At 39.6% G+C, this 14,985-nt stretch overlaps 1 protein-coding gene across 1 annotated transcript; it reads left to right on the top strand.

Moving 5' to 3' along the window:
• The first annotated feature begins 4,469 nt into the window (after positions 1 to 4,469).
• LOC137635340 (uncharacterized) lies at positions 4,470 to 6,863 on the top strand. Its single transcript, XM_068367808.1, has 7 exons — positions 4,470 to 4,557; positions 4,997 to 5,091; positions 5,218 to 5,326; positions 5,425 to 5,530; positions 5,756 to 5,841; positions 5,977 to 6,094; positions 6,322 to 6,863. Exons 2-7 carry the CDS (start codon positions 5,025 to 5,027, stop codon positions 6,466 to 6,468), a joined length of 633 nt encoding a protein of 210 aa, XP_068223909.1. The 5' UTR covers positions 4,470 to 4,557; positions 4,997 to 5,024; the 3' UTR covers positions 6,469 to 6,863.
• The last annotated feature ends 8,122 nt before the right edge of the window (positions 6,864 to 14,985 follow it).

The following is a 14,985-nucleotide window of genomic DNA, read 5'->3' on the forward strand; positions in this document are numbered from 1 at the left end:
ATAATGATATATGAACCATCATCATTTACACAATTATCTGCCGTTGCGATTTCACTGCAGCTACCCGTTGAAATACTACCGCTAGAATGTTATTGGATCCTTTGACTGGCCAGACAGTACTACATTGGATTTCTCTCTCTGGTTATGGCTTATTTTTTCTGTGCCTATACATACACCGAATAGTCTGGCCTATTCTTTATATGTTCTCCTCTTTCCTCATACACCTAACAACACTGACATTACCAAAAAAAAAAGATTTTTTTCACTCAATGGGTTAACTACTGCACTGTAATTGCTCGGTGGCTACTTTCCTCTTGTTAAGGGTAGAAGAGACACTGACTATGGTAAGCAGCTCTTCTAGGAGAAGGACCTTCCAAAATCAAACCATTGTACTCTATTCTTGGGTAGTGCCATAGCCCCTGTACCATGATTTTCCACTTTCTTTGGTTAGGGTTTTCTTGCTCGAGGGTATACTCGGGCACGCTATTATATGTTGTTTCTCATCTTGTTTTTTTTTTTTTTTTTTTAAGTTTTTATAGTTTATATATGAAAGATCTAATTTAATGTTGTTACTGTTCTTAAAATATTTTATTTTGATTATTCATCACTTCTTTTTTAGTTTACTTAATACCTTGTTTCCATTCCTCACTGGGCTATTTTTACCAATTGAACCACTTGGGCTTATAGCATCCTGCTTTTCAAACGAGGATTGTAGCTTAGCATGTAATAATAATAATAATAATAATAATAATAAAATGCCCTAGACATGGCCTTCCACTCCCATCTATTTATGGTCTTTTTATGTCAGTCTATATAAAAGAAATTCTTAGCTCGTCAATCCATCATTTTCCCTTCTTTGTACTGCTTCTTTTACAATCTCTGGTGACACAGTCTGTAATTTCTATGTACTTCTTTCATCTGATAGTCTCATTATATGTCCTGCCCACGTCTTTTTCTTACATGTAAGAATATCCTTTACTTTAGTTTGCTCTCGTATCCATATTGTCCTTTTTCTGTCTATTAGTGCTGTCTCTATCATTATTCTTTCCATAGCTTTCTGAGCTTTAACTAGCTTATGTTCTAAGGATATAGTAAGGCTCTAAGTTTCTGATGCATAAGTTAATAGTGATAAGACCATATGATTAAGTACTTTTCTCTTTAGAGAAAGTGGCATTTAAGATTTCAAAATCTCATTTTGTTTACCAAAAACTTCTCATCCTCTGCTTATCCTTCTTTTAATTTCGGCCTTAGGGCCTGGGGAAACACTTACTGTCTGTCGTTAATACATACATTCATTAACAATCTTTAGAGGTTTGTCCATAACCCTTAATTGTTGACTCTGCCATTTCATTAAGCATAATAATTTTTAGTCCTAAATTTTTGCTTTCCATATTCAAATATCTTATAATTTTTTGCAATTCCTCCCATGATTCACTAAACAGAACTATGCCCTCTGCAAATCTTAAGTTGTTGAGGTATTCCCCATTAATATCAATTACTCCATTTTCCCAATCTGAATTCTTAAAAACTTCTTTTAGGCAATCTGTGAATGATTTAGGAGAGATGAAGTCTCCTTGTCTAACTCCTTTCTCACTATCTTTATGTAGTTTTAGGATTGCTGAACTTCCTCTATAGATATCTTCAAGTGTTCTGACATAAGATTCATCTATTCCTTGTCTTTCAATGGTTTTCATTACTGCTGAAGTTTTTACAGAATAAAAACATTTCTCATAGTCTATAAATACTATACATAGTGGTTTGTCATATTCTGTTGATATTTTCATTAGCTGTTTAATTGTGTGGATATGGTCAGTTGTTGAATATCCGCTTTCAAAACCTACATGCTCTCTCGGTTGATTAACGTCTAATTTGTCTTATATGATTTTTTTATATAATCTATATATTAATGAGAATAAACTTATAGAGTGATAATTTTTCACGTCTTTTGTGTCTCCTTATTTTGTGAATTAATATAAAGGTAAAGTTTTTCTAACCTGTAGGTAATAAAGGAGTCTTGCAAACATTGCGTGTAAAGTTCAGAGTTTTACTACTATGAAATCTCCTCCATCTATTGTTAAATCAATTGTTACACCATCTTTTCCACATGCTTCGCCTCTTTTTAAGGCTTTCTTTACTTCTACTGTTATGTTTGGTACTGTTATTTCTTATATCACTATTGTATAGCATTGCAGAGAAATCCTCTACAACTTTTATCACTCAATCTCTTTTGTGGATAATATCTCCATTTCAATCCTTTAAGGAAAATATCTGTTGACACCCTGTCCGAAATGGCCTATTGGAATTGTCTCTGCTTGGCATTCTGCTGGCCCAAATATTGAGGTCTGCTTAAAATCGATAATAGTCTTGTCTTATCTTGGGTGGAGAGGGACTTGGGCCCTGATCATATGGATATATGGTCAGTCTCTGGGGCATTGACACTGTCCCTTGCCTCTACCACTCATAAATGACCTTTATATATAGAATTTTTCCTCAGTTTTGATCTGATTGTCTTTACGACTGACTTGGATTAAATATATATATATATATATATATATATATATATATATATATATATATATATATATATATATATATATATATATATATATATATGTATATATATATATATATATATATATATATATATATATATATATATATATATATATATATATATATATATATATAGTTTAATATATAAAAACTATACTTATACTGAATATCCATACGTATAAAAATACAAATAGATTTATATTCAAACGCATGTACAGGTAAATATATTGGAGATTGTTTCATTGTCATACCATGACTCATGTCCATAGAGTAACACTGGTCTCACTAAACTGATCTACTGTATAATCTCATTTTATATGTAATTTCAGGCGATTTGACTCCCACATTTTATTTAACCTAGCCATTGTCTGATTTGTTTTCTTCAATCTTTCACTAACCTCCAATTCTAAAGTCCCCGTATTGGAGATCATCGTTCCTAAATACTTAAATAATTCTACCTCATTAATCCTTTCTCCTTCCAATGATATTTAATCTTCTATTACATACTTTGTTCTCATCATCTCTGTCTTTCTTCTATTTATCTTGAGCCCAATCTCGTGTGATATTTCATGTACTCCGGTAAGCAAGCATTGCAAATCCTGTGGTGTTCTGCTAATAAGGACAGCATCATCACCATACTCTAGGTCTGTTAAATTCCTATCATTAATCCAGTCTAATCCTTCTCCACCATCTCTGACTGCTCGACACATTACAAAATCCATGAGGAGGATAACCAACATAGGTGACAACACATTCCCTTGGAGTACTCCACTGATCCTAGGAAATTCATTTGATAAAACTCCATTAACATTAACTTTACACTTTCTGCCCAGGAGCAGACTTAATCAAATTTACATATTTAAGAGGAATTCCATAATAACGTAGGACTCTCCACAAAATTGGCCAGTGCACAATATCAAAGGCTTTTTCATAGTCCACAAATGCCATCAAAAGGGGATTTCTATATTCTACGCGTAGATTTAGTAGGTTTGAGAACAAAGCCCTCAGAGGGATATTGGGAGTTAACAGGATTAGAAATGAAACTATAAGAGAGATTACTTGTGTGCCATATGCGAATGAGATAATATTCAGGGGTAGATGGAGATGTTTTGGGCATGCTTTTTGCACTCCTCAAGAGAGATTAGTTCACCAAGCGTTCAACTAGGTTCCACAAGTCACTAGAAGAGTTAGAAGACTCAGGCATTCATTGAAATCTAACCGAGGCCCTTTGCATCAATAGGCGTAGGAAGAGATGATGATGATGATGCATATATATGAATAAATATGCATATGTATACAGTACATATGAATATAAATAGATATTTACAAATATGTATGTATAGAGTATGTGTGTATGTATATATACACACACACACACACATATATAAATATATATATATATATATATATATATATATATATATATATATATATATATATATATATATATATATATATATATATATATATATATATATATATATATATATATATACATGCGTATATATACAGATTTACACTGCTATATATATATATATATATATATATATATATATATATATATATATATATATATATATATATATATATATATATATATATATATATATACTGTATATATATGTATATATATAACGGAGAGAGAGAGAGAGAGAGAGAGAGAGAGAGAGAGAGAGAGAGAGAGAGAGAGAGAGAGAGAGAGAGAGAGAATGCGTCACAAACTAGGAACGAAAATGGCAGATTAGGAAATATGTTTCATTAAACTTACAACGTATCGAGCCAAGGGGAGCCTTGATGGGGGGAAAGAGGAGGGGGTGTGGGAGTGCGAGTTCCCGGTGGGTGGGTGGGTGGGAGGGGGGGGAATCAGGGACATCCAATTGGTATATATAGGTCCAGGATAAGCTTCTCGCAGTCCTCCGGAATCACAAACACTCTTGTGGTGGCGTCCTTTAGATCGGCTCTGCTTCCTCTGTCGTCTCCTTGTGCAGGACACAAGACATTGTTGTGAGTTGGACTTGGTCTCTTTGATAGTCAGGCATTCTCTGGGGACTGAGATGTTTCTATTGCCAGCTCGCCTTTCATGAGTTGATGAGAAGAAAACTTTAGAAAAGGCCCATTTCTAAAAGTGAAATATTCTTTCATACAATTTGTACAGTTATTAAAATGGGGGCATTACTGTTTCTAATAATTACATGTCTACTGAGAAATGGTTTCGAAGCTGTTTCGGAATGACATTAAGATTGTTCAGTTTTACCAGACTGAACTGTGATCAATCTCTTTTCAGACCACATGTCTTTCAATATAAAAAGAGAAGGAGAGTTGAAGAAGTACTGATTACAGTCTAAAACTAATATATATAATTAATCAGTCTCTCTCTCTCTCTCTCTCTCTCTCTCTCTCTCTCTCTCTCTCTCTCTCTCTCTCTCTCTCTCTCTCTTTACAGATCGTCATTGAAACGCTCTCCCTCAGCCATGTTCCAGAGAGCATTGATCCTGGCGGCGATTTCAGCTGCCTTTGCATCAGAGTATGTTCCTACAAGTACGTAAACAAAGAGGTTGAAAGAGCTTTGTGAAATTGTGCTGTGTCTGAGTTCTCATTTTTGAAGTTGTTTACAGTTGCTTGCTTTACTCATTTAGTTTATGTTAAATATTCTTTTCCTTTCAGCTTCATTGTGTCCCAATATTACTGGAAAACTACAAGAGGAGTTTAGAAAAGAGGATCCATACATGTTCCCCATTATGTCCAATTTCATTTATGTTCGTGGCACTAAAAGGTTAGCTATGAATAAAAAATGAAGACTTTTTGTGAAGGAAAAAATTAATTAAATACATTTCTTCTAAGCTGAAGCTGATTTTTTTATTTTTCTTTCAGTTACACCTTCGACTTCTCTAACCTGATATTTAGAGGCTTTTCCAATGTTAGCTGCAACTCCTTCAAGGTTACTCACCACTCTAAAACTCATGCCAATAATAGCGTGGTAAGGAAGCATTATAAAATCTTCGCACTTTGTTACCTAATTATGTATTATTCTGAAAACAACTGAACAAAAAAATTAATTGTTTGTGGCTCGTTTGATTATTTACATCGTTTCTTTAACAGGAAGAAATAATTCATTTGTCTACTTCCTAATTTTCATCTACTTCTAATTAATTAATACCACACAAATTCTCTGTCTCTACGAATAATTCCTGATCTTTTATAGGCAACACTGGTGGTCTTATTTCACAATTGGGAATTCTTGACCAATGAGACCGATGTAGCTGATAGTAAAAAAGAAAGAAAGTTTTCGTGAGTATTTCCAAAACTGACTTTACTAGTATTCTATCTGTCCCTCCTGTAGCGTTGTTGAACAAATATTCTTGTCAAATTTGAACTTTAAGAGATTAGTTAATTGCCGTTAACAATGGTTTTGTCTACCGCCAGTATGAAGTTGAGTGGTACTCTGGAGTTGAGGTACGCAACAGACGATGACCAGGATTCCCGCCGTACCTGCATCTTACCACAATCTCTCGAATTGATCTTCCAACCTTCTCAAATCGTGGTAAGTTCTCCCTTTTCTCTTCATCAATTAAGTCCCTTAATTAGGTCACTTATATGGTCAACTCTTATCATTCAGTTTAGTCATCATTTGTGTGTTTAAAAGAACATTGGAGAAAATATTGATCTAAAAAAAAAAAAGAAAATAAAAATATGAATGATTGGACAGTCTCGTGAAATTGATGTTATGGATGCGATTTCCACCGTATCTTTTTGTATCTTTCCTCTTAGACCAACATTGTAGGCGATAACAAAACCGACCAGGAGCTGAAAAATCATCCAGAAGCAGTGGCGGAGGCTATTAATCTTTACATTCATCGCTTTGCCGACACCCTTACCACAACACTCAACAATATACTTTGCCCAATCAGTCATTGACGAAGGGAGCTTCCCCTCGGGGTAATTGTCGACTACCCCTAAATGGATTCCGGACTCTGGCACCCGGTGGAGGTCTAGGGACTGCTGGCAGAGGCTGAAGAAGAAGAAGAAGAAGCCCCTCTTACATGTACCACAGTTCCATGAAGAAGAAAGAGGAATTATACTCTTGATACTAACATTCAGATATGTTCAAATCATTAGTAATTGATAATCATATTTTTTTTTCTGTGATTTTCTTTATATTGAATTTAGAAAGCTTAATATTATGCAATAGCCATTTGCTTTATATCTGTTTGTAAAAAAAAAAAAAGAATAAAACCTTTGTTTTTTGAATACCCAAATATTTTTGAAACAAAAATAATGAAATGTTTAGAAACAATATTATGTCATATCAATGCTATCAAATAAAATCATTGGTCTATTTCGGTCTTCTTATCCTTATGATTCTAGATAATGAGGGAAATTTAAAACTATAATTGTACAACATATCATTTTATATAAATCTATTCATAAATACAGTGTTGCATAAATATCTTTATTGATATGAAAAGGCAGAGAGACAGCAAATAAGAGTTATGGACGAAGGTCTGGAGATTCTTAATGAATATACATACCTAGGACAGACAGTAAGTGGTTCCCCATAACATGAGATAAAAAATAAAAGAAGTATAAACGTGGTATGGAGAGTTTTTGGCAAACAACATGAGATTATCAAGGGTAAACTTCCATTCTCTCTCTCTCTCTCTCTCTCTCTCTCTCTCTCTCTCTCTCTCTCTCTCTCTCTCTCTCTCTCTCTCTCTCTCTAAAAAAAAGCATTTAATCAAATAGTCGTCCCAGTATTAACTTATGCATCAGAAACTTGGTCTTACTAAAGACTTAAAACATAAAATGCTATAACTCAAAGAGCTAGGGCAAAAATAATGATTGGAACACACACACATACACTCACACACACATACACACACACACACACACACACACACACATATATATATATATATATATATATATATATATATATATATATATATATATATATATATATCTATATATATATATATATATATATATATATATATATATATATATATATATACATAAATATGTAGTGTGTGTGTATGTATACACACACACACACACACACACACACACACACACACACACATATATATATATATATATATATATATATATATATATATATATATATATATATATATATATATATATATATATATATATATAAGTGTATAATATATATATATATATATATATATATATATATATATATATATATATATATATATATATATATATATGTGTGTGTATATATATGTATGTATATACACATAAATATACTCACATATATGCAGCAACAGACATAAATAAGTTATATCATCTCCTAAATGGTATAATGGGAAATGTAAAAGAAAAGAAGCTACCTGATGGATACAGTGACCAGGAACTAGCAAATAATTTTCTAGTATTATTTAAAAACAAAATTGAAAATATAACCAGGTCATTTATAGATACTCAAAACCAGATTAATGATACAAAAGGCACACAGACAAAATTAATATGATTTAACACCATAACACAAGATGACATCACCAGAATTACCAAGAGAGCAAAGAAAACAAACTACGCGATCGATCCTATGCCAATATCTGAAGTAATTGGAGAGAGAGACTTTTCTAGTCTAACCGAAATGATAATGGGAATAGCAAATGAAATAATTGATGAATGTAAGTTTCCTAAATCTGAGAAAAGGGCTATAGTCACACCAGTTCTGAAAAATGCACTGGACTACCAGGAATTAAGCTCATATAGACCTATTTCGAATCGGTAAAGTTTGACTGTATTACAGATAACCATTTCGAACAGAAAATATATGTTTTCCTGTAGTAAATGAAGGTGAAAACTGGTTGAATCACGTTATTTAATAGAGAAAAACATATATTTTCTGTTAAATGTTAAAATATAATGGGTCTTGTTCCAATTCGGGCTCGCTTCGCTCACCAGAAAACAAAAACATCAAGCTCCTATGTACTGGCAAGCGGTAATGTTGAGCTGCGCACGCTAAAAAACTAGTAAAACTAACACATTAAATTAAAGAAATTAATGACTTACTTTTATGACCGGGACGACGAAACTTGTGTATATCCACATCGCCGTTTCTTCTTTGTCTTTGCTATCTTAGTTTCAGTACTGCACATGGGACACAATAAGATGTCGGGAATTTTCGAACTGATCACTCGAAAATCCCGCCATTTAACTCCACCAACGTTACGTTAAATTGGAGGGAAGGTTGGGAGAACTCGCGGGCGTTGAGTCGAATGACTGTAGTTTGATACGAGACTGTTTTAGAACCTAGAGAGCAGCCGCCTGGTAGGGAAGGCGCTGAGGTTAAAGAAATCGAGCATTTGTAATTTATGATTCAGAAATTTAATTTCATTTTTTTGTACCATGACGAAAATATCCTATGTAGAAATTTAGATTCAGAAAAACGCGGGAAACAAGGTGTCGTCAGGGCTTCAGAGCTCAGCTCTGCCTCTTTTGTCCAACGTCCTCAGCTGAAGTAAGTCCTATTAATTGTACTCTCTCTCTCACCCCTATTGTACCCAGGTCGGTTTCCCTATAGGTTTTACAAGTGTTTTGTAAGATTTGTATCCATGTATATTTAGTCGATCCTTGTGATTGGGGATCAGTGCTGTCTTTTAAATTACGTGAAAAAGCCTTGGTATGCCGTTTACCGAGGCAACTTATTAAAATATTAATTAATTTTGCTTAATTTTGAGTCCGGTGCGGACTTAGTTTTTTCAGCAACGCATGAGGTTATTTAGTCATGTGTCTCTTTAGTATGTCAAGTAAATGTTTGATTATGTATTTCCCTCGTATTAAATAATTATTTTTGTAATAAACTTGTTAAAGTATAGCTGTATTTTGTTGATTCCTGGAAGGTTTTGGGAGTCTTACCTCTTCAAGGTCTTGCTATCCGCCCAGAACATCGGGCCAAGAACGGTATTATCTGTCGAAGTGAAAATCACGACATAACCGTTGGGCTATTACATTATGAGATTTAATAATATTATCAACATTGGAATTCACCGAAATGCTTTCAAGTATGGAATACTGCAGTTGTTACAAGTTTCTAAAACTTCCATCGTAAAATACGCAAAAAGACGTCACTTGAACTAACAAAGACCTGACTTGGACAAAGGTTTCCACAGAAAAGGGTTTGTTGGAAGGTGGGGGTTGGGAAATATTAACCCCCCTGTGCAAACTTTCCATACGAATGGGTTCGTGATTGGTTAAATGAAAAACAACGGAGTCTAGAGATAAACTAGAATGGGAAACTTGTCCAGAGCAAGTATTTATGTGAAATCTTGGCGTGATAAGGTAATAACAAAATGTATAAAAGTAATATAGCAACATAAAATGGAGTGTATGATAAATAATGTTTAATGGGAATATAAAATGAGGTGATTTGATAAGATATCGCATAATAAAATGTGTAATTCTTGGGTCAAACAAAATATGTATACGCGGGTATTACATAAAAGGAATGGTATAGTTGTACAGGATCAAGTTAAATACTTGTATAAACCAGGTGAAGTAGAATACTGAATGTGGCGGGTAAAATGACGTAGGGGGAAAATGGGGAGGAGTTATAAGAGAAGAAGTAATCCTATTGGTGGAGGCGGAGTTTATGTGCAGAAGGTCGAAAACTGTTATGTACAAACGAACGAACGGGAGCAACTACAACCGACCCATAAAATGTCAACAAATAAATGAAAAATATACTGTTAGTATAGGTTATAGATAATTAGCGTATTTTTTCATCGGTTTATTATACATCCAAGAAGGTAATTTATAGAGAATAAAAGGCTTGTTTTACCATTATATACCGTTTTCCCAGTATGTTTTCCCCACCCCAAACCCAGAGTTCCCACTGGGGGTCCCCCATTATTGGTGGATATATATATATATATATATATATATATATATATATATATATATATATATATATATATATATATATATATATATATATATATATATATATATATATATATATATATATATATATATTGTAAGGACACCGATCCCTTCGTCGTCCAGAAAATCGACAAACTACTTATTTATTTAAATTCTCTCTTCGCCACACTGTGGTGTCCTATGTATATATATTCCGCTCTACCAGAGCTACATTTTGATATATGTATCGTTTCATGACATGTTTTTGTTAACCCATAATTCATATATTTGTAAGTGTAAGAAAACACATATATTTTGGCGGGCACTTCAATCTGACTTGGCGCCAATGTAATCCTACGTTTCCGTCCGCACCTTGTTATGTATTTTCGTGCGCATTCAAATAAAGTATCAGTTGATCTTGGTGACGCTTGTCTCACTGTCCTTACAACTGGTGACCCCGGAGTTGAAAGTAGCATCAGCGGTTTTGGCTTTGCCATTAACGGACTTATTACGGCCGTGCTACCTTCTACATACTCCGTTACCTTAGGCAAGAACCTGCCTTTGGTTCTCCCACACTTCGGTGAACGTAAGACAGTAGGATGAGCTTAACCGACATATCAACCTCTCACCTCTTCGCCGACTCGTCGTCTGGCCACGATGTAGGAAGCAACACGCCCATCGCACCCAACGGCCTCGCCTCCACGCCCAAAGTCAAACTGCCGCCCTTTTCTCAACACAACACCGCTTCCTGGTTCCTGAGAGCGGACGTACTCTTCCGCGTCGCTAGACTCAGCGACTCCTGCGCCACGGCTGACATCGTTCTCACCTCCATACCTGAAGAAGTATTCGACAAGATTTCCCCATGGCTCGACGCCCAGGCCGGCCAAGTTTCATACGACGACCAGAGAATGAAACTCATCGGTATCTACTCCCTCTCCGTCTCAGCAAGGGCACAGAAAGTACTGGACCCCGCCGGCAAGCCCATGGGTGACACCTCTCCTGTCGAGGCGTGGGACGAGCTAACCGGCCTGCTCATGCTCCCCGAAACAGACAGCAACGGCCGACGACGTGAGATTAGCTTATCTCGCGAGATCTTTCTTCGACGCCTACCACAGGACGTACGGGCCCAATTGACAGACGCCGACACGCTCCCGATGAACGAACTCCTGTCGAAGGCTCAGAAGCTCCACGAGGCCTCCAAAGCATCTCGCCTCGGAGCATCATCGTCAACACCGCCTCCGTTCTCCTCCTTCAGCAGCTGCTCTTCCATAGACTCCTCGGCAATGGCCCTCGAGGACGACGAGATCAACATTCTATCAAGAAAGAAACCACCTCAACCGACGCGACCAAACCCTAGGCCTAACCCAGTATGGTGCTTCTACCACCAACAGTTCGGCAGTGACGCCAAGAAATGTAGAGCACCATGCAGTTTCCCCAGAAGATGACGCCAGAAGCATCCACCTGCCACCATCGCGGCCGCAGTTAACCATAACAAGATTGGTTTCTGTATCCTCGATACCATTTCCAACCGTAGACTCATGGTGGACACCGGCGCAATGCAGTCAACGTTCCCTCCTTCGAAGTCCGATCTAGACCGTGGTCCCGACAAAAACGCTCCCTCACTCATCGCCGCCAACGTATCTCCCATACGGTGCTATGGAATCAAGACCCTCAAGATATCTATCATGGGCCGTTCGTATTCTTGGCCCTTCGCTATCGCCGACGTCAATCGCCCCCTCCTCGGTGCGGATTTCCTCGCCCACCATGGACTCCTCGTCGATGTCGCTAACAGACGTCTCATCGACACGGGGACCTGCCAGTCTCGCGCCCTAGAACATGGCCCTGCAACAATGTCCGTATCCGCCGTAACAACGCACCCCTACGCCGACCTCCTACGAGAGTTTCCCGAGGTTTTCAAGCCCGAGCTCCGACACTCGCCAGGTTCCCCGTCCAAGCATGGCATCTACCACCACATCACAACGACAGGACCTCCCACTCACGCCAAATTCCGCCGCCTCCCACCTCAGAAACTGAAGGATGCCAAACGCGCCTTCGAGGACATGGAACGCATGGGTATCTGTAAGAAAGCATCGAGCCCCTGGGCATCACCCCTGCACATGGTTAAAAAGCCGGACGGGTCCTGGAGACCTTGCGGCGACTACAGGCGCCTCAACCTCATCACAACGCCCGATCACTACCCACTGCCCAACATGCAGGACCTAACGAACGCATTGCACGGCGCAAGGTTTTTTACCAAGATGGACCTTCTCAAGTCTTACTTCCAGGTCCCCGTATTCCCGGAAGATATCCCGAAAACTGCCATTGTAACGCCGTTCGGATCCTACACCTTCGCATACTCAACCTTCGGTCTACGCAACGCCGGGGCAACCTTCCAACGACTTATGGATAGCATTCTGGGTGACCTACCTTTCTGCGTCTGCTATGTCGACGACATCCTGATATTCTCGAAAACCAAGGAGGAACACCGGGGACACGTCCGCACCGTCCTAAAGCGCCTACAGGAGAACGGCCTAGTCGTACGCTTCGACAAATGTATGTTCGGTGCGGAGGGAGTGGATTTCCTTGGTCACCGTGTATCCTCGCGCGGGGTAAAACCCATGACAACCAAAATCGACGCCATCAGGAAGTTCCCAATACCTACGACCATTCGCCAACTTCAGGAGTTCTTGGGAATGGTCAATTACTATAGGCGCTTCATCCCCAACATCGCACGAACCCTGTCACCCCTCAACGACGTCCTGAAAGGAAAAGCAAAAAAACTCGAGTGGGGCTTGCCCCAGCAACAGGCATTCACTCGGACGAAGGATGCCCTTGCGAATGCCACCACCCTGGCTCATTTCGACGACAACGCGCCCCTGCGACTAACGACCGACGCCAGCAACGTCGCCTGCGGGGCTGTGCTTGAGCAACTCGTCGATGGTTCTCCTCGACCGCTGGCATTCTTCAGCAAGAAACTGAAACCCGCCGAAACAAGATACAGCACCTTCGATAGGGAACTCCTCGCCGTCTACCTCGCCGTCCGCCACTTCAGGCACATCTTGGAGGGTACCCCCTTCACGATTGCAACGGATCATCAACCCCTCGTCCACGCCTTCACGAAATCAACGGACGCATGGTCATCCCGACAACAACGTCATCTCGCATCAATCGCCGAATTCGGGTGCACCATACGTTACGTCCCAGGAAAGAAAAACCCAGTCGCGGACGCCCTTTCAAGGATTGAAATTGACGCGATCCACCTGGGAATCGACTACGCCAATCTCGCAACCGAACAACGCACCGACCGAGAAGCACAGGTTCACCTGACGGAGCCATCCACGCTCAAGATAAGTGCGGTTCCCCTCGGACCAGCAGGAGTAACTATTCTTTGCGACACCAGTACGGGCCGCCCTCGTCCCTGGGTACCAGCCTCCTGCAGAAGGAAAATATTCGATATCATCCACGGACTTTCGCACCCCTCAGGACGCACCACCGCTCGCCTTCTGTCTGAAAAGTTTGTCTGGCCAGGGATAAAAAAGGACGCCCGGGAATGGGCAAGGTCATGCATCAACTGCCAGTCAAGCAAGGTCAGCCGTCACACCGAATCGGGGGTGGGCGATTTTCCCCAGCTAAAAAGACGTTTCGGACATATACACATCGACGTCGTGGGACCATTGCCCCCTTCTGGATCCGCTCGCTACCTACTTACGATCATCGATCGCTCCACGAGGTGGTTGGAGGCATCGCCGATGACCGAAGCTACGACTCAAGCATGTGCCGAAGCCCTCCTGTCAAGCTGGGTGAGCAGGTTTGGCGTTCCTGACGACATCACGACTGACAGAGGCCCCACTTTCCTCTCAGAAATATGGCTGGCTTTGGCGAACCTGATGGGGACGACGCTCCACAGCACCACGGCATACAACCCCGCGGCAAACGGCATGGTCGAACGAACGCACCGCGCCCTCAAGGCGTCCCTGATGGCGAGCTGCACCGACGGGGACTGGAAATCACGACTTCCTTGGGTACTCCTCGGCCTTCGCACCGCCCCTCGCGCAGACGGCGAACCTTCGCCCGCCGAAAAAGTTTACGGGGAAGCGCTCGCAGTTCCTGGCGAATTCTTTCCCTCATCAACCGACGACACGCAGCTGGATCACCTAAGGGATATCGCCAGGAAGTTCAGGCCGTGTCTCAAAACTTACCAGGACAGAACCAAGCACTTCAAGCCAAAAAGCCTGGATGACTGCAAGTACGTTTTCGTCCGTGTCGACGCTCATCGACAACCACTGACTAGACCTTATCGAGGTCCCTACCGGGTTATTAAAAAGACAATGAAAGCCTTCCTTCTCGACGTCCATGGCCAAGAGGACTGGGTCTCTATAGACCGCGTGAAACCAGCGTTTCTCGAAGGAAGCGACACCGCCTCCGCTGGACCTGGCAGACTCAGAGTTCCGCCACAAAACAAGCCGCCCAACAAAGGAAAAATCATCAAACGACGTCAAGAGGAAGAGATCCTTACACCGACCGCCAGCGCGCCCCTCC

This window comes from Palaemon carinicauda, unplaced genomic scaffold, assembly GCF_036898095.1.
Source record: "Palaemon carinicauda isolate YSFRI2023 unplaced genomic scaffold, ASM3689809v2 scaffold1142, whole genome shotgun sequence".
In the NCBI taxonomy this organism is placed as follows: domain Eukaryota; kingdom Metazoa; phylum Arthropoda; class Malacostraca; order Decapoda; family Palaemonidae; genus Palaemon; species Palaemon carinicauda.

What these genes read in the sequence shown, in the direction of transcription:
- LOC137635340 (XM_068367808.1), top strand. Translation starts at nt 5,025, where the DNA reads ATGTTCCAGAGAGCATTGATCCTGGCGGCGATTTCAGCTGCCTTTGCA. An exon ending in TATGTTCGTGGCACTAAAAG is followed by an intron (nt 5,327 to 5,424) that starts GTTAGCTATGAA and finishes TTTTTCTTTCAG; the next exon opens with TTACACCTTCGACTTCTCTA. An exon ending in TCCAACCTTCTCAAATCGTG is followed by an intron (nt 6,095 to 6,321) that starts GTAAGTTCTCCC and finishes CTTTCCTCTTAG; the next exon opens with ACCAACATTGTAGGCGATAA.